Source organism: Alnus glutinosa, chromosome 7 (genome assembly GCF_958979055.1).
Source record: "Alnus glutinosa chromosome 7, dhAlnGlut1.1, whole genome shotgun sequence".
NCBI classification, from domain to species: Eukaryota; Viridiplantae; Streptophyta; class Magnoliopsida; order Fagales; family Betulaceae; genus Alnus; species Alnus glutinosa.
In genome coordinates, this window is record NC_084892.1 from 865,552 (window position 1) to 885,677 (window position 20,126).

Consider the following 20,126-nt stretch of genomic DNA (forward strand, 5'->3'; position numbering starts at 1 on the left):
GCAGGTTGTTGTGAGTAAGCATTTATGAGATTCACCTGACCGGATAAGCAGTTGGGCAGCCCAACTTTTATTTGGTCAGGTGGGTCTCATAAATGCTCACTCACAACTACCTGTCCGAATTCTATCAAATTCGGGCAAAGAATTTGAGGGGATCTTAATTCCCAATGTATCACATTATCATTTGCTTTATTGGGAACTGAGTTGGTCTTTTTGTTTTCTGGAATGAAATATCTCAGCTTCTGTGAATTGCTTGGGCTGTTCTTGGAAGTTGTCATTGCTTTTGTGGCATTGAATTAATTCAGCTGAATTTTCGATCCTATAAAAGTAAATCTCATTTCTTTTCCAAGTGATACAACTTTTATTCGCATAAAGCTTGAGTTTTGTTCTGAATTTGCATTGATTTTTGTTCTCAACTACATCTTCTGAGGGCGTGCGTAGGATTTGTAGCAAATCTGTGTAGCTCAGTGAATTTCCTATGTTATGTTCTCTATTGTAAAGAAGCGAGATCTCTTTTTGTGGCATTGTTGTGTCCCCATGAATATACCTTGGCAACTCAGAAATTCCTGAATTCTGTCCTATGTTTGAAGATACTTATGAGGCTGATTTGGGGGGCTAATGCTTTTTCTTCTTAATCTGGTGGATTTATGTGTGCTCAAGGTTTTTGAATTGTTTATTACCGTATATGGGTTTGAATAGCAATTGATTATATTTCATCTACCAAATTTGAATATACTCTTTGCGCTTCTTGATGGAAGGAATTAAGTGATAGTCAATGTGGATTTGAAGGTTGCTAATGTTTTGCTTAAAAGCATTGGTGCTACAGTCAAATTATGCATGTTTTCTAATTGGGTCAGAGAACAAAAGGGACTGCCTTATAAAAAGAAAGTCTTTAATGCCTCATTTATGCATCTCTGTTAGTGGAAAAGAATTATAAGTTTTGTATTTATTAATTTTGCGACCCTACAACTATTTATTTTAATTTGAGAGAATTCAGACAGATGATTGCACTACAAAAATGGTATGAAATAGCCACGTGCAGTTTGACACGTGTACAGTGTCGTACACGTGTCAAACATTTAGACACGTGTACTTTGACACGCGTATTACGCGTGTCAAATGTGCATGTTACAAACTGCACATTTTGACACTTGTATCGGAATACACGTGTCAAATTTGACACGCGTATTCCAATACGCGTGTCAAAATGTGCTGACACGTGTATTGGAATACACGTGTCAAATTTGACACGCGTATTCCAATACGCGTGTCAAAATGTTTTGACACGTGTATTGGAATACACGTGTCAAATTAGACACGCGTATTCCAATACGCGTGTCAAAACATTTTGACACGTGTATCGGAATACGCGTGTCAAATTTGACACGTGTATTCCAATACACGTGTCAAAATGTTTTTAATTAAAAAAAAAACTAAATTCAGTTTTTTATTTAATTAAAATTTTTATTTAATTTTTTAATTGTATTTTTAATTAAAAAAAAAATAAATTTTTTATTGTTTTATAAAATTTATTTGGGTTAATTAAATTTTTTTTTGAATTTTTCAAATTTTGTAATTTTCGACCACAAATAACGCAGCATTTATTTTACCCAAAACCAACACGAAATCATACTACACAAACAAATAATTAATAACATATTCGTTAACAAGCAAATATTTACGAACAAAAAATAATTACACAAAATATCTACAAATCTGAAAGGCGTCTCTGCGAATCACGAGGTACCGTCCCAGGCGTGTTCTCGCCCACCGGCGATTGCTGCGCAATGAATGGTGTAGCGGGCGAAGGTGTAGCGACAGTGGAGTGCTGGCTCAGCTGTCGTCCAACAGGCGACAACGTACCAACCGTTGTCGAATTACCTGCAAATAATATAGACAATTAAAGTATATAATATTACTTGCAAAATTAAAGGGGTAATGAAAACAAATTGAAATTAATTTTGTCCTATACACAATATAAACCATACCTGCAGATGCACTACCAACGGACGACGTACTACCTACGTGTGCAGGAGAAGACTGATTACCAACACATGGTGCTGGTACTGCCATGGAGGACATGAAGACCTCCATCTCTCGCAAGCGCTGCTCTATGCCGTCGAACTGTTGCACGCGCTGCTCCAAACGGTCATTCCTCGCTCGCTCAGCATGTAGCTCCGCTTGCATCTCTTCCATCTTCCGAGACTGTTCGGCCCAATCCCGAGACGTCCCCTGAGATGGTCCCCCCTGTGACCGAGGCCTATATGAAAAACATGTCCCTCGAACAGGTGTGACGTTCGGGCCAACCTGCCGAACCCTCCCTGCATACTCAGGCCTCCCAATCGCCTGTTCGTAAGCGTCGTTCGGTGCCCAACGCACCGTGTCTGCGGAGACGCTTTGCGTGGCGGCTGGATCACTGGCTAAACTCTGCGTCATCCTCTCCTGTACGTCGTCAACATGAAAAAGTCATATATTGAATAATGACATATCACACATAATTTAAAAATATTAGTAAACTAAATCAGTAGCATACGCATAAGACCCGTGTACGGTCGTTCAGGAAAGTGCCGTCCTTCTTTGTGTGGGTCTTCACGAACGACGCGGCGCGAGTGGGGGGCGTGCCAGATGTACATGCCTGTCGTCATGCAGTTGACATATATAACAAACAGATAGCGATAAAAATAGTTTAAAGAAAAAAAAAAGAAAAACAATTACCAACAAATATTAAAAACATAAACATATATATTTAATTACCTCCTCGTGATTAAATCTGGCATAACTTTTAGATCCCGCACAATGGGGTAGGTCATTCCGCTCCCGCAACCTCTTCATCCGTTCAGAGGTTGCCTACGCATTGAACATGAAAGTAAACATGTAACAATTGACACACTTAAATTAAAACTAAAATTAAATGAACTGTTATTAAAAAATAGTTGACAATTTTTTGGCCTACATACGATTTTATGCTCTCTGCACCAATCTCTCAGCAGGAATTCTACATCTTCTGCATCATACTGCTCAAAAAATTTCTCCGGCATTCTCGCACGGATACTCTCGGGCGTGTCACCGTCTCCAATTCCTAGTTGGGTTTTGAACCTCGACTTCCACGAGCGGTGCTTACGTCCAATATCATTCCACGCCTCCTGTTGTGCCCTGCGCATGTCAACTGATACAGGTAGATAGAACTCCTCCTGCACATTTCAATCAAAGCATTATAGGTTTAAAAACTTCAACCTAAACATTAAGCTCAAGTTTAATTCAAATAAATAATTAAATTATATTCATAAACATACCATCAGTGCGTTCCACATTGCCTGCTTAATCTGCCTATTTACCCTCGCCCATTCGTCCCGCATGTGTATGTAGGACCCACTCCTGATCATCTTGCCCACTTCCCGCCGAAAACGATTGCAGGCTCGTCCTACAGGTTGTATAGCAGCATTGTACTGCAATACAACCTTCTTCCCCCTCGGGAGCACCCAGTTTCTCGCTGGGTCGTCAATCACCTCATAATAAATGGTCCCGTCTGGGTTGTACCCTAATGAAAAAATATATTCAACATTAATTTAATTGGTTAACACTAAATAACACACACACACATATATAAACAAAATGTAATCAAATAGTTATTTTTTTCCAAACCAAAAAAAATATTTTGGTAACATAATATGAGTTTTAAGGATGTCTACATATGTACTTACCCATCAACCGAATCTGCCCAGTCCCTATGTGCTGCGTCGCTGGGTCGCCTGCAACCTCCTCGCCAACCTCTCCGGCTGGTGGAGGATGCTGATCATCATCTGAATCCATACCCTGGGGGCTACCGGGGGCCAACTGATCGGTACCCAACATCGCAACGTCCTCCTCATGGGTAGTCTGGCTCCCCCCCACATCTGACATCTGACTCTCACCGGAAAGCGGCATCTGACTCTCACCGGAAAGCGGCATCTGGCTCTCACCAGGTAACGGCATCTGCCTCTCTACATGCCCCGGGCCCTGACTCGCCCCCGATGCTGGCATCTGTCTCGGCCCCAAAATCTGGCCCTGCATCGCCGCCTGTGCCGGTATCTGTCCCAACCCCACAGCCGGCATCTGCATCTCCCCGGTCTGTGACAGTGGAAATCTACAATCCTGCGTCTCACTATCAGGGTTACACGTCATAGGTCGACTATACGTATACGGAAAGTACGGCGCATAACCCTGTGACCCCACCCCCTCTTGCACCCACCATCGATAGGCGTTACCCGGTTGGGTGAACCCTAACTGAGATAATGTCGGCAGCTCCGACAATGGAGAGCTGCCAACTCCAGCTGTGCTGGTCTGCCCGTGATCTGACGTGGGCACGGCCACCATACCCGGCAACAATGGTCTATAAGCCCCGTCTGGGTGGGGTGGCCACGCCGCAGTATATACTGGCGTCGAATCAGTGGGCGTGGTCATGGGGGGCACGGGTGGGCGAGGTGCCCGATATGCATAAGGATGGCGTCCCTGGTCCATCAATACCTGCGAATAAATGTAGACAAATTAATTAGAATATTTTTTGTAATATATTTTTAATGAATATGCAAATTATACAACGAAATTTATACAAATAATAGAAACCCTTATTCAGTTCAAGCGAATTGTACAAACAATTTATATATCAGTCAAGTGTGTTGAGTTCAAGCTAATTATACTCACAAGAAATACATCAATCATTGTATCACAGGAGCTTCAATCGGATCAATGTCGGGCCTGTCGTACTCGAATTCATCATTCGTATCAGGTAGGTCATCAGTGGCTAGTACGAGCGATACGCACTCATGGTAGGTTGTACCATCCTCATTACTCCCATCCCCCTGGCCAACGTCGTACACGTTGCGCGGTTTGGTCCTAACCGCACAAACCCAATTTGGGTTCCTTCCATCTTCGACGTAGAATACTTGATCCACCTGAGATGTAAGCACGTACGGCTCGTCCTGAATCAGTTCTCCCCTGTGGACGAGGTGATTGAAGTTGACAAACACTAGGCCATACTCGTCTATTGTGAATCCTCTTTCCATCGTGGGGTCTGCCCAATTGCACTTAAATAGGACGTACGTAGTCCTGTCATAGTACTCGACCTCAACTATATCGGTTAACTGCCCGTAGTACGTTTCGCCTTCAACGGTAGGAACACATACGCCGCTGTTCTGAGTCCTCCTTCCCACATCATGGGCAAGCGTGCGAAACAATTTCCCATTTACCACGTACCTGTTGTACTTGACCGCTGTCTCCTTCAGCCCTCTACAACGCATAACCAAGTTGTGGCCCAATTCCTCCCTACGTTGATCGTCAAGGCCATCGACCTATGTTATAATTACAAATATTAAACACGTGTATTGGGTAATTATATTGAACCCGCATAACTTTATCCAACTTAAAAATTACAACTATTTCCTTACATATGCAGGGTACCATTCGCAGAACTGCTCATGATGTTCTGCTTCAATAAGAGCCTCCGTAATGCGACCTCTAGTGCATGATCGCCTAAGCGCGTCTTTGTGCATCCTACATTCAGCGTATACAATTATGTAGTAAAATCAATTAGATGCGTTATTCGAATTCTGTTAAATATATAAACACTACTTACGTCCGCAAATTGTGAAACTCTTCAGAGTTGAACACAATATAACGATGAATCTGGTGCATTATCAACCGGTTCAGGGTAACACGCGTGCCCGCCCCCTTGGATCCATCAGGATTCCTCTGAGGTCTGTTGTGGAATGTTGGTGCGTTATTCAGATACCTTGAACAGAACGTTACCAGCTCGGTCGCTATGTACCCCTCCGCAATGCACCCCTCAGGAGCCGCTTTATTGCGCACAGTAGACTTGAAATGCCCCAGACTCCTGGTGTACACACATACACGACAATTTAATTGTCGTCAATTATGGTTACATTTAAATCAAATTATATATTTACATATTACGCTGAATTTTACCTCTCCGCCGGGTACATCCATCTATACTGCACGGGTCCGCCGAGTCTACACTCGCGCACAAGATGCACGACCAAGTGGACCATGCTCGTAAAAAACCCTGGAGGGAATATCTGTTCTAGTTTGCACAAAGTGATACAGACGTCACCCTGCAGTCGGTCCATATCTTCTTGTGATAGCTTTGTTGAGCATATGCCTCTAAAAAATGCCGAAATCTCCACAAGAGGTCTAACAACTTTATTAGGCAATGACTTACGCAGTGCAATTGGAAGAAGCTGTTGCATCAGTATGTGGCTATCGTGGCTCTTCAACCCGGAAATTGTACGGTCCTTCAGCCGAACACATCGTGAAATGTTCGAGGCGTATCCGTCCGGGACCCTCACATTTCGAAGAACCTTCAGAAAACTTTCTTTGTCCTCTCTAGTCATGGTGTGACAGGCAGCGGGAATATACATTTTACCATTGGCGGCCGTGAACGGATGCAACTTAGGTCTCAACCCCATTTCCTGCAAGTCCAGCCGAGCTGCCAAGTTGTCCTTCGTTTTCCCTTTTATATCCAAAATAGTGCCAAGTATATTGTCCATGACATTTTTCTCTATGTGCATAACATCAAGATTGTGCCGAAGCAAATTGTCTTCCCAATACGGCAATCTGAAAAATATACTTTTCTTCTTCCATATAACATCGGAACTCCCTGCACCCTTCTTCCGCTTCTTCCGTTTCTTCTTCTTACCCGCGGTCTCATCCCCAAACGCAACTCCGTCCAACTGTTGGAGAACCTCGTATCCGCATGGCACAATCGGGGCGCTGTCAAATTCTTCAGTACCGTCAAATGTCCTCCTGTTAAGCCGCCACAGATGTTCAGGCGGCAGATATCTCCTGTGCCCCATATAGCAAAATTTGCATCCGTTCTTTAAGCGTATAGAACGCGTCGATTGCATACAGCAAGGACATGCCTTCGCACCCCTGTTAGGCCAACCAGATAAATCTGCATACGCTGGAAAGTCGTTTATCGTCCACATCAACTGAGATCGCATAATAAAATTTTCCTTCTTTGAAGCATCGAATGTTCGTACCCCTACATTCCACAGTTCCAGCAACTCATCAATCAATGGCTGAAGGTAAACATCAATATCCATACCTGGTGAGCTCGGTCCAGGGATAACCATGGAAAGGATGAAGGACGACTGTTTCATGCACATCCAAGGTGGCAAATTGTACGGCACAAGCATTACGGGCCATGTGCTGTGGGATGTGCTCATGTTCCCAAATGGATTAAATCCATCTGCTGTCAAACCAAGCCGGACGTTCCTACTCTCTGCCATAAAATCTGGGTGTAAAATGTCAAACGATCTCCATGCCTCACCGTCGGCCGGGTGCCTCAATACGCCATCCCTAGTGCGGCCTTCTGCATGCCATCTCATATGGGGCGCAGTATGCTCAGACATGAATAACCTCTGCAACCGTGGGATGAGTGGAAACCACCTCAAGATCTTCACCGGGCGTTTTTTTCTCGCTGATATGATCTCACCATCATCATCTACATGTGTATCAGCCCTCCACTTAGACTCTCTACATACGGTACATGAATCTAATTCTTTATTGTCTTTCCAGAATAACATACAGTCATTACGGCACGCCGGAATCTTCTCATACCCCAGACCCATGCCACTTAGGAACTTTTTCGCCTCATACGTGTTATCTGGCAATGCCTCATCGCAAGGAGGCAACAACTGATTGATGAATTCGAGAATGTCTGAAAATATCTTGTTACTAATACCTCCAACGCACTTCAAGTTGTACATGTGTACAGTAGCACTCAATTTACTGTGCTTCGTACCAGGGTGAAGGGGCTTCTCGGCAGTCTTTAACAGCTCTTGGTACTTCAATGCGTCCCCGCACGAGGTATCTTCATCAACTTGTTGCGGAAGAGTACTGACCCCTTCAGGAACATCGTGCACGCCGAAGGCGTCACGCAACATGGCGTGCATGTTATCATCCTGTTCCACGGCGACACCCTCCTGTTCTGTGACATGATCACCATGTTCAGTGCTACGGTCAGCGGCCTCTGTGCCACTGTGATGACTCGAACACTGACCAGGAATAGCGGAACCAGTCGTAGTCTCACCGTGCATATACCACAAATTGTATCCCAGATTCATCCCCCGACCTCCAGTCAGGTGGGCAAGAACGTACTCAGGAGTGTGACGCTGGTTATTTCGACAATACTTGCATGGGCAGTAAATTTTTCCATCGCCGGCCGTACAATTACTAACGGCAAATGCCACAAACGCCCTACACCCATCGTTATACCGTGTCGTACCCCTAGGTGTTGACATCCAAGACTTGTCCATGTTTATCTGTATAGGGTTAAGAGGACAAGACAAATCATACGGCTTACAGTATAAACGTGTACAAATATATTTCATTTTTTATTTTTAAGGGTTTAGGGTTAGGGTTATGGTTTGTTTTGAAAGTGTAGGATTATTTTATGTAGGGTTTTAGTTTTTTTTTAGAAAGTGTAAGTGTTTTTATTTTTTTTATTCTTTTAAAGGGTTTAGGGTTAGGGTTTGTTAGGGTTTAGGGTTAGGTTTTATTTGTTTCTTTAAAAGTGTAGGATTTTGTTTTTTTATTTTTAAGGGTTTAGTGTTAGGGTTTAAGGTTTAGGGTTAGGGTTTTTTTCCTAGAAAGTGTAGGAATTTTTTTTTTTTTTTCGGTTTAGGGTTAGGGTATTTTTTTAGAAAGTGTATGTCAAAATGTTTTTAAGGTTTAGGGTTTAGGAGTTAGGGTTTAAGGTTTAGGGTTAGGATTTTTTTCCTAGAAAGTGTAGGATTTTTTTTTAGGGTTTAGGGTTAGGGTATTTTTTTTAGAAAGTGTAGGTTATTTTTTTTTTAGGGTTTAGGGTTTAGGATTTAGGGTTTGTTAGGGTTTAGGGTTTAGGGTTTAGGGTTTAGGGTTTAGGGTTTAGAGTTTACGGTTAGGGTTTGTTAGGGTCTAGGGTCTAGGGTTAGGGTTTAGGGTTTTAGGTTTTTTTTTTTTAAAGCGATTAGGGTTTAGGGTTGTAGGTAAAAAAAAATTTTTCAAGGGTTTAGGGTTTAGGATTTAGGGTTTTAGGGTTTATGGTTTAGGGTTTAGGGTTTGTTAGGGTCTAGGGTTTAGGGTTTTAGGTTTTTTTTTTTTTTTAGGGTTTAGGGTTTAGGGTTTGTTAGGGTCTAGGGTCTAGGGTTAGGGTTTAGGGTTTTAGGTTTTTATTTTTTAAGGGTTTAGGGTTTAGGGTTTTAGGTAAATTTTTTTTTTTTAAGGGTTTAGGGTTTACGATTTAGGGTTTATTTTGGTTTAAAGCGATTAGGGTTTAGGGTTTAGGGTTTTAGGGTTTAGGGTTTGTTACGGTTTAGGGTTTAGGATTTAGGGTTTAGAGTTTACGGTTAGGGTTTGTTAGGGTCTAGGGTCTAGGGTTAGGGTTTAGGGTTTTAGGTTTTTTTTTTTTTAAGCGATTAGGGTTTAGGGTTGTAGGTAAAAAAAAATTTTTCAAGGGTTTAGGGTTTAGGATTTAGGGTTTTTTTTTTTTAAGCGATTAGGGTTTAGGGTTTAGGGTTTTAGGGTTTAGGGTTTAGGGTTTAGGGTTTGTTAGGGTTTAGGGTTTTAGGTTTTTTTTTTTTTTTAGGGTTTAGGGTTTAGGGTTTGTTAGGGTCTAGGGTCTAGGGTTAGGGTTTAGGGTTTTAGGTTTTTATTTTTTAAGGGTTTAGGGTTTAGGGTTTTAGGTAAATTTTTTTTTTTTTAAGGGTTTAGGGTTTACGATTTAGGGTTTAGGGTTTAGGGTTTTAGGGTTTAGGGTTTGTTACGGTTTAGGGTTTAGGATTTAGGGTTTAGAGTTTACGGTTAGGGTTTGTTAGGGTCTAGGGTCTAGGGTTAGGGTTTAGGGTTTTAGGTTTTTTTTTTTTTAAGCGATTAGGGTTTAGGGTTGTAGGTAAAAAAAATTTTTTCAAGGGTTTAGGGTTTAGGATTTAGGGTTTTTTTTTTTAAGCGATTAGGGTTTAGGGTTTAGGGTTTTAGGGTTTAGGGTTTAGGGTTTAGGGTTTGTTAGGGTTTAGGGTTTTAGGTTTTTTTTTTTTTTAGGGTTTAGGGTTTAGGGTTTGTTAGGGTCTAGGGTCTAGGGTTAGGGTTTAGGGTTTTAGGTTTTTATTTTTTAAGGGTTTAGGGTTTAGGGTTTTAGGTAAATTTTTTTTTTTTTAAGGGTTTAGGGTTTACGATTTAGGGTTTTATTTTGGTTTAAAGCGATTAGGGTTTAGGGTTTAGGGTTTAGGGTTTTAGGGTTTAGGGTTTGTTACGGTTTAGGGTTTAGGATTTAGGGTTTGTTAGGGTTTAGGGTTTAGGGTTTAGGGTTTAGAGTTTACGGTTAGGGTTTGTTAGGGTCTAGGGTCTAGGGTTAGGGTTTAGGGTTTTAGGTTTTTTTTTTTTTAAGCGATTAGGGTTTAGGGTTGTAGGTAAAAAAAAATTTTTCAAGGGTTTAGGGTTTAGGATTTAGGGTTTTTTTTTTTTAAGCGATTAGGGTTTAGGGTTTAGGGTTTTAGGGTTTATGGTTTAGGGTTTAGGGTTTGTTAGGGTCTAGGGTTTAGGGTTTTAGGTTTTTTTTTTTTTTTAGGGTTTGTTAGGGTCTAGGGTCTAGGGTTAGGGTTTAGGGTTTTAGGTTTTTATTTTTTAAGGGTTTAGGGTTTAGGGTTTTAGGTAAATTTTTTTTTTTTAAGGGTTTAGGGTTTACGATTTAGGGTTTTATTTTGGTTTAAAGCGATTAGGGTTTAGGGTTTAGGGTTTTAGGGTTTAGGGTTTGTTACGGTTTAGGGTTTAGGGTTAAGAGTTTTTTTTAGGGTTTGTTAGGGTCTAGGGTCTAGGGTTAGGGTTTAGGGTTTTAGGTTTTTATTTTTTAAGGGTTTAGGGTTTAGGGTTTTAGGTAAATTTTTTTTTTTTAAGGGTTTAGGGTTTACGATTTAGGGTTTTATTTTGGTTTAAAGCGATTAGGGTTTAGGGTTTAGGGTTTTAGGGTTTAGGGTTTGTTACGGTTTAGGGTTTAGGGTTAAGAGTTTTTTTTAGGGTTTGTTAGGGTCTAGGGTCTAGGGTTAGGGTTTAGGGTTTTAGGTTTTTATTTTTTAAGGGTTTAGGGTTTAGGGTTTTAGGTAAATTTTTTTTTTTTAAGGGTTTAGGGTTTACGATTTAGGGTTTTATTTTGGTTTAAAGCGATTAGGGTTTAGGGTTTAGGGTTTTAGGGTTTAGGGTTTGTTACGGTTTAGGGTTTAGGGTTAAGAGTTTTTTTTAAGAAAGTGTAGGAATCTTTTTTTGTAAGGATTTAAGATTAGGGTTTAGGGTTTTCGTTGTTTTTTTCGAAAGTGTAGTAAGTTTTTATTTTTTTTAAAGGGTTTAGGGTTTTATTTTATTCTTTTTATAAGAGTTTAGGGTTTGTTAGGGTTTAGGGTTTAGCAGTTTAGGTTTTTTTTAGAAAGTGTAGGATTTTTTTGTAGGGCTTAGGGTTTAGGGTTTAGGGTAAGGGTTTTTTTTTAGAACGTATAGGATTCAAAGTTTATTTAAGGGTTTATTATTGTGTTGGTTTTATGGTTATGATTTTAGGATATAAAGTTTATATATGCATATGAGAGAAATTTTAGTATTTTTTTTTTTGAGTTTTTTTATCCGAAGATACCAAATTCTTCTTATAAATATGTAGTCTCTTCACATGAATAGTTAACGTTAAAAATGGAAGATAAAAAACAAATTCGTCGTAATTGATGATTTATGACGTTTGTTTTAAGGTTTTTTTTACGAATATGATTGTAAATGGTGGACAGTGGAATATTTGTTTTTTTGTTTTTTTTTTCCCGAAAATACCACAATTTATATATATTAGTAGCACAATTTATTTTCCCCACAATTTATATATATTCATAGCACAATATGTTGATTATAATTTTGTATTTTAATTTTACTTTGCCATTATTGCTCACGATCATATTTTTATAAAATTAAGATGATAGCGGATATTTTTTCTTTTTGCCACTTCATAAAAATACCAAAATTCACAATAGCACATTAAATCCATAGTAGCACACTAAAATATATCTCAAATATCCTCACATCAAGAGTTTTTTTTTAAAAAAAATTAAATATAATCACCAATAAATTCCATATTTCCATATTCCATATTTTCCATATTTCCACCAACTAGACAATGATTCAGTAATAAAAAATCAGTAATAAAAAATCTGCAAGTATATATTCCATATTTCCACAAACTAGACAATGAAAAAAATTATACAAATATCACAAAAAAAATTAATAAAATATACAAACTTATAGCAAAAAATTGAAAACAAAAATAAAAATAACTCACAGTGATTTTTGTAGTGCAAGCTTGTACGTGTACCTGGAATTTTTGACAGAAAAAAAAAATAAAAAAATAAAAAAAAAATTAAAGCTCAAAATGTTAGATATGCACTGTAAACCGAGAGAGAGAGAGAGAGAGAGAGAGATAGAGAGAGAGAGAGAGAGAGAGAGAGATTGAGAAGATGAGTGAGAGTGAGAGGCCGGAAGTGGAGGGAATACCTTGAACGGACGCGAGGGCTGTGCAGTGGCGGGGGACAGTGGCGAGAGCTGAGAGAGAGAGAGAGCTAGAGAGAGAGAGAGAGAGAGAGAGAGAGGGCCGGTACCGGACAGTACTGGCCGGCCGGAACGGGAGGTGAGAGAGCTAGGGAGAGCGAGAGAGAGGGAGGGTCGCCGGAATGGGCTGTCGTCGCCGGCCAGAGCTCGACGGAGAGAGAGAGAGAGAGAGAGAGAGAGAGAGAGAGAGAGAGATAGAGTGAGAGAGAGAGAGAATTACGTAAGAAATGGGTAGCTTCCTCTGGAAGCTACCCATTTCTTTTATATAAATTAAATATAAAATTTTGAATTTAAAATATATTTAAAAAGTATATAATTTGAATAATATATAATTTAAATATAATTTATATCCTAAGATTGGCCAGGTGGCGCGCGGGAGAACTCCCGCGCAGTACCTGGCCAATCAATTGGACACGTGTACGTAGTACACGTGCCCAATTGGGGACGTGTATGTAAATACACGTCTCCAAATGTCATTTTTTTTTTTTTTAATATATTATATATATATATTTAATATATTATATATATTTTATATAAACCCATGCAACCCATAACGTGTATGCACTGCATGTACTGCATGTACACATTGCTAAACCCTAAGACCTAAAACTAAAACATAAACTATAAATTAAAACTAAATATAAACCCTAAATTTAAATCATGACACTAAGTATAAGTATATATACTATACTACCATAACCCTAAGTATATGTACTATATATTATTTTGTATTTAAATACACGTCCCGAAATGTATTTGCATGCATAAAAAAAAAAAAAAATATATATATATATATATATATATATATATATATATATATATATATATAATTTAACCACATAAAAAAAAATATAAACCCATGCAGCCTGAAATGTATATACCGTACATATAGCTAAATAAAAAATAAAAACTAAAACCTAACCATAAAATTAAACTCTAACCCTAAGTGCATAGACTATATATAGCTATAAACTACAATCCTAATTAATGGTACGTATTGTATATAGTCATAAACCCTAACCCTAATCCTCGTGATTTAATATATATATTTAAAAGTATACAATAATAACACATGAAAAATATATTGACATTATTATTCATAAAATGTAAAATCAATTAAATCATAACCCATAGCTTTAAGTGTATATATTATATATACCTATACAACATAAAACCCTAACCCTAAGTGTATATACTATATATAGCGATAAACCTTAACCCTAAGTATATACTATATATAGCTATAAACCCTAACCCTAAGTGTATATACTATATATAGCGATAAACCCTAACCCTAAGTATGTATACTATATATAGCTATAAATCATAAGTTTAAGTGTATATACTATATATATCGGTTTTATTTAATTTTGAACTGCTCATGATTTAATATATATATATATATATATATTTAAAAGTGTACAATAATGAAACGTGAAAAATATATTGACATTATTATTCATTAAACGTAAAATCAATTAAATTATAATTCATAGCCCTAAGTGTATATATTATATATACCTATAAACCCTAAAACCCAAACCGTAAGTGTATATACTATATATATCGATAAACCATAATCCTAAGTATATATACTATATATAGGTATAAACCCTAGCCCTAAGTGTATATACTATATATAGCTATAAACCCTAACCCTAAGGGTATGTACTATATATAGCCATAAACCCTAAATGTATATATGTACTATATGAGGGACTAAACTATAAGTATTTAATTCATTATGTAGCGCAGAATTCTAAAAATAATTGCAATTACTATATATAGCCATAAATAAAAAGGTTACTGTATATAATTTCTAAACCGTTTACATGCATGCATATCTATATATATAGTATTAATTATAGGTTTTTTAACTTTGTTATGTTTAAATTTTTTTTTTTTGTTTCTAAACGTAGATGGTGTACAAAACTGAACCCTAATTTGAACTATTTGGTTTAATTAGATATATAGCACCAAATTTGGTTAATTATGTATATAGTACAATATAGTATACTATATACATATAAATAAAGAACCTAAAAAGTATAAATTTCAAATATAAAATTTACATATAGCATATACTTTTCAAACTTAATTTTATGTGTATAAGTTATGTACACCGTATTTTCAAAGATTTGTATGATTAATAAGATAATGAGTTTAATTTTTTTTTTTAATTTTAAAAAATTAATACAACACTGATTTTTTTTTTAATGTTTATTTTGGCAAAAAATACCAATTTGCCACGTGTAAAAATACACGTGTGCAAGTGGACACGAGTATAAAATACTCGTGTCAAACTGGACACGTGTCTTAATACACGTGTGCAAGTGGACACGAGTATAAAATACTCGTGTCAAACTGGACACGTGTCTTAATACACGTGTCCAGTTCGACACGAGTATTTTATACTCGTGTCCACTTGCACACGTGTATTAAGACACGTGTCCAGTTTGACACGAGTATTTTATACTCGTGTCCACTTGCACACGCGTATAAAATACACGTGTCCAATTGGACACGTGTATTTCATACGCGTGTCCATTTTTGACGCTTGCACAATTTGACACGTGTCACTTGTGACACGTGTCAAATTTGACGCGTGTCTACAGTAACGGGTACTGTAGACACGTGTCAAACTGCAGAGATTTTTGTAGTGTTGTAAGAGACCGCTTATGAGATTCACTTGACCAAATAAAAATTGGGTTGTTTAATCACTTATCTTGTTAGATAGGTCCCAAAAGTGGTATCTCACAATCACCTATCCGAATTCTCTCAAATTTGGACAAATGGTTATAAAGGATCTTAATCTCCACATATTTATATATATATATATAAATATATATATATCACGCCACATCAAGCTTGCAATACACTTTTGACTCTAATTCCAAGTTTTTAATCGAATTTGTTAATTTTGCATGCAATTGAGGGCCTACAACTTGTTTAAAATTGATTTTAACTAGTAAAAAAATAGTGGAATTATGATGGTATCATTGGGTTGAGAACTTGAGGTATACCAAAGTGTAAATTAAAGGACTTTTCTTTCTTATTGTATTTCCAGATAAAGATTGAACGTAAGTTCGTTGTGGTTAGGGCCTCGTTTGCCGGGAACGGAAGATAGTAGTGCTAATTAATGTTCATGTGTACTTTTTCCTTTTTTTTTTTTTTTTTTTTTTTTTTTTTACTTTTTCATACTTTCTAATATCAATCAACATTAAAACATTTCCAATTTTTTCACTTTTTATATCACGTCAATAATTTTTTATTACTATTCAAATAAAAAAATTCACTACAATACAAAACTTTTTTACTTTTCTATATAAATTCTTTTTACTTTATATCGCATCATCACTTTTTACTAATTTCAAAATTAACAACACACTACTATGTTCTGTACATGTCTTTGCCAAACAAGCCCTAGGTTTTGAATTGACGTTGATGAATGTAATCTGGTGATTAACTGTGGATAATTGAAGGATGGAATGAATGAATGTCTGTCTGTATGTTTGTTTGTATGTGTAGTAGTTGTTTGGATAGAGTAATTCTAAATGCCATATAAGTGTTCATAAAAAAGTGAAGTGGCTTTTAAAATTACTATTGAGCATGTAATTGATCATATAGTGATTTTGATCAAATGACGATTTTAAAAGTTACCTTACTTTTTTATGAATACTTAATAGACATTTATATAACATTTTATAATTGGAAAATGTTAGATTTATAACATCAATACAACAACTGTACAACAACCCTTCACATGAGGGGTTGTTGTATTGGTGTTGTACAAAAATCAAATCCCTTTATAATTACCCGTTTGGAGAAGTCACTCTCCAAGAAGAAGAAGTAGAACGATAAGAAGGAAATTAACTAGTTTGTTTTGATGCCTTGATATATTGTTTTGGGCCTTTATTATATCTGAATTACAAAAGACAACTAATAATCCTATCATATCTAGCCAATGAACTAACCCACTCATTACAAATGGGCTAAGAGCCCAACAATTCATCTTTTAAAAACCCAATATCATATTAAACCCATTACACAACCAAAAGAAAAAAATAAAAAATAAAAAATAACAATAACTTATCAATTATCATATACATGCATTTTCTTGTCAAAGCAAGCAGCATCAATTTTTTTTTTCAAAAATTGAATTTTTCCTCTTAAATGGAATGGGGAAAATCCTCTTACACAGACTATGAAATGCATATGAGAATTACGTACTTTAAAGACAACTGTTAATTTAAAGGAAAACTTTGTAAGAAAAAACGTGACAACTACTTCCTCTACATGATGGATATTCATCTACTTTCCCAATGACTGAAATTAGCGAAATTATAGTTATAATCAAGTCAAACTGAGTATTAAATGTTCAAGCTTAGTTCGTTTTATTTTTTAAAAAACACGAGCCGAGCTCGAGTTTATTTATTTTTCAAGCTCGATTTATTTATTTTTCGAACGAGCTCGAGTTTGTTCACGAACTATTCAATTAGCTTATTAATTCGTATATGAAGTAAATGTTGCAATTAATTATTTATTTATTTTTCTGGTAAATTTATACTAATTATTGTTAATGTTTATTATTTGAATAATTAGATAAATTAATTTGAACCTTAAACAATCTAATATCAAGTTTATATATTTTTTATCTTATAGTATATAGATACATTCATTACATACACATACATACTCACTCATATATATACAAATTAGTCCCCAAGTGGTAGCTTAATCAGTTGGGGACCACGACTCATGAAGTGGAGGTCACTAGTTCGAATCCCCCATCTCCCCTCTTGTGTAGACATGTAAAAAAACATATATTTATATACACATACATACATACACAAATTAATAGACATATATCTATGTTAAGACTCACAATTACAATAATTTAAGTTATATTGATTATATTACGAAGATAAGTATTATTTTTATCATTTTAATTACTTAACATGTTCTCATTATAAAGTTAAAAATAATATTATAGAAATAATAAAAATGAAGTTATACAAGCTTATATGATTCGAAGCGAGTTTATACTAGTTCGGCTCGTTTAACAATCGAGCATAAATTTTTGTTCAAGCTCTATTCATTTTAATAAATGAATCGAGTTCGATCTTGTTCGCAAGTGACTCTGTTCATTTACAGCCCTAACCGGGATTGAGAATAATTAACTATCTATGTTGCATATAATACAAACAACTTATGTAAAAGGGTGTCTACTCGTCACCTACCTTATCAGAAGGCAATGTATCTGTCCGAACAAGTGTAGCGTCCACCTGTTCGAAGAGGTGCCCAAATATATGCCCTCTCATATTAATTGCCTGTATTCCGAGCAATACGTAATTTAGACAGCTAATTACACCGGGCCATATCCCTCTAAAAATAAAAAATAAAAAAAATCTTCAATAGTATACTGTATTTCAATCTTATCATTTGAATCTTTAACCCAAAAGTCTACTCTAGTAGACAAATAGCAACAAGTTATAAAATTAATGAAATTGTCTTCCATGGCACTTTTTGGAACATTATGAATTTATGATAAATAGTTCAGTAGTTCCACTACTCCACAACTCAAAGAAAAATTAGATAAATTACAATGCAAGTAATGGTAGATCATCAAATATCCAAGAGTCATGTTCAAATTCAGAGTTAGTTTGGTTGGAAGAGTAATAGAGTATCCAATAGCGTTACAGAGCGAAAAGAACGGAGTGATCGAAGGTTTGGCCCATTGTATTTGTAACCCCAGGAGTTCTTTTTGAGGTTCAAAATATGCAGATTTCCTCTTCCTTTCTCTAGGGTTCCTCTCTCTCTCTCTCTGACTTTGTGAATTTTGCTGTTTAGCAATGCCGAAGAAGAAGAAAAGGAATGCATAGAAAGCAGAGCACTTAATTGATAATATACCCAAGAAATATTCTCAACAGCCCAGAAGCTCAAGTAACTTAACAATATACTGTTCAAATTAATCATTGGATGATCTGTAATCAAAATTTTGTAACAAAATTGAACTTCATTCTCAATCACTTTTCTATAATAATCATAATATTATATACATCAGGCATAATGTTAAGCCTGATGTATTATAATGGTTTCTTAAATTCAAACAAATAATTGTAGATGATGAACCCAATGACTATATAATAATAAAGTCCTCGTGACTAGCAACAAGCTTATGATCCAATGACACAATGGCAGCTAGATAAAACTTTCTCGTCATAAGCACAAAAATAGATATATTGCTCGTCTACAAGGACGTAGACGAGAACATGTTTTTATCATTATTTAGTTTCCATACAAGATAATTCCATTATTCATTAACGATACAGATATTTGTTCCTTCCTATATATAGTTCATGGACAAGCTAGTTATTTGTTTCCTTTTTATCATAGAGAAAGGAACGTGTAGTTTTTTTTTCCTCTATTATATTATTCATGGACAGAACGTGATACTGTAGTTAGGTCCGCCGATGCACGAAAAGAGGCTAGTAAGATCATCATAGGCATAACTATAGGCCTGAGGGCACTCAATCTTGAAGAATATAGAGTAGCTCGTGGGTGGGCAAGTGACTGGGGTACTATAATATCCGGTGCAACAGTATTGTGGCCGATTGAACTCTATGCATGCGCTATTGCAACCAATCACGCTCCCATCAGACCCTTTCACTTGTAGCTCTGCCGGGCAATCCCCGTTCACATTGGCAGCACAGCTGGGCGCAATGCATGAAGCTTGTGGAGTTATTGATAGAGGCAAGTTGAAGCCGTCTACAAGGCTGATATCGTAGAAATCTTGTCCACCATTCGCTGCTAAGTTGAATTCTGCCAAAGACGCTGGTGGGGCTCCACCGTTGCCGTTGCATGCAACTTGGCCGGTTCCACAATCCGCAGTAGCGCAAGTGAACTTTCCCAAGCCATCTGTGGAGCATCCAGTTCGGGCCCAAAACCGGCCGTTCCATGGAGCTGGGACAACCAGTGATGTGGATGCTTTAGATGCTAGCTCAAATCCAGTGTTTGATAACTGAGATTGCTGAGCTGATGTTTGGTCTGCTGGCCAGATAGTATACGCACAGTTGTTTGTTACGGTTATTGTAACAGAGTGAGCTCCTACATATATGAACGCAACATGAACAAAACTCGTTGTCACCACTTCGTACGTGAAAAATAAAAGGATAGCTTTCACGCAACAAACAAATTAAGCAACTTATTATCAAAGAAATAAATGGGTCGTTGTATATATCCGTCTAATGAAGAATGATTTTACAAAATAGAGTTTGTGTCAAGATATGGTGAACGAAATTCATGGATTCTTGTGCAATAGGATTAAATTATGAGTTATATTCTATGGAAAGAAAAGCACACAAGAAACAGAAAAATATCACTAACAATTAAGAAGAAGAAGAAAATACCATAGATGAAAAGAAAGCCTAAGGTAAGGCCAAAGATTAGTATCCGAGTTCTCATTGCGAATGCTTAATTTGTGATATGATATTTTTGTTTGATGAAGGGATGGATATGTATATATA

General features: G+C 36.8%; 3 protein-coding genes across 3 annotated transcripts; all 3 read right to left on the minus strand.

The window, feature by feature from the left end:
- Positions 1 to 1,582: 1,582 nt before the first annotated feature.
- On the minus strand, positions 1,583 to 4,788 carry LOC133873922 (uncharacterized). Its single transcript, XM_062311726.1, has 8 exons — positions 4,678 to 4,788; positions 3,699 to 4,500; positions 3,291 to 3,535; positions 2,955 to 3,188; positions 2,752 to 2,844; positions 2,531 to 2,632; positions 1,986 to 2,439; positions 1,583 to 1,878 (listed from the first exon to the last, which is right to left on the minus strand). Exons 1-8 carry the CDS (start codon positions 4,693 to 4,695, stop codon positions 1,706 to 1,708), a joined length of 2,121 nt encoding a protein of 706 aa, XP_062167710.1. The 5' UTR covers positions 4,696 to 4,788; the 3' UTR covers positions 1,583 to 1,705.
- A 421-nt stretch (positions 4,789 to 5,209) lies between these two features.
- LOC133873921 (uncharacterized) lies at positions 5,210 to 8,623 on the minus strand. Its single transcript, XM_062311725.1, has 3 exons — positions 5,959 to 8,623; positions 5,609 to 5,866; positions 5,210 to 5,526 (listed from the first exon to the last, which is right to left on the minus strand). Exons 1-3 carry the CDS (start codon positions 8,382 to 8,384, stop codon positions 5,409 to 5,411), a joined length of 2,802 nt encoding a protein of 933 aa, XP_062167709.1. The 5' UTR covers positions 8,385 to 8,623; the 3' UTR covers positions 5,210 to 5,408.
- A 10,199-nt stretch (positions 8,624 to 18,822) lies between these two features.
- Positions 18,823 to 20,126, minus strand: LOC133873155 (glucan endo-1,3-beta-glucosidase-like). Its single transcript, XM_062310886.1, has 2 exons — positions 20,010 to 20,126; positions 18,823 to 19,707 (listed from the first exon to the last, which is right to left on the minus strand). The coding sequence occupies exons 1-2, from the start codon at positions 20,062 to 20,064 to the stop codon at positions 19,037 to 19,039; spliced, it is 726 nt and encodes a 241-aa protein (XP_062166870.1). The 5' UTR covers positions 20,065 to 20,126; the 3' UTR covers positions 18,823 to 19,036.

Bases quoted from the DNA above. Each gene is read 5' to 3' on its own strand.
- LOC133873922 (XM_062311726.1), bottom strand. The intron at 3,536-3,698 runs GTAAGTACATAT...TTTTTTCATTAG, and splicing joins TGGGCAGATTCGGTTGATGG to GGTACAACCCAGACGGGACC. The intron at 2,440-2,530 runs GTATGCTACTGA...GACGACGTACAG, and splicing joins ACCGTACACGGGTCTTATGC to GAGAGGATGACGCAGAGTTT.
- LOC133873921 (XM_062311725.1), bottom strand. From the start codon at position 8,384: ATGAAATATATTTGTACACGTTTATACTGTAAGCCGTATGATTTGTCT. The intron at 5,867-5,958 runs GTAAAATTCAGC...TGTGTACACCAG, and splicing joins TGGATGTACCCGGCGGAGAG to GAGTCTGGGGCATTTCAAGT. The intron at 5,527-5,608 runs GTAAGTAGTGTT...CGCTGAATGTAG, and splicing joins GAGTTTCACAATTTGCGGAC to GATGCACAAAGACGCGCTTA.
- LOC133873155 (XM_062310886.1), bottom strand. From the start codon at position 20,064: ATGAGAACTCGGATACTAATCTTTGGCCTTACCTTAGGCTTTCTTTTC. The intron at 19,708-20,009 runs GTATTTTCTTCT...TCATATATGTAG, and splicing joins AGGCTTTCTTTTCATCTATG to GAGCTCACTCTGTTACAATA.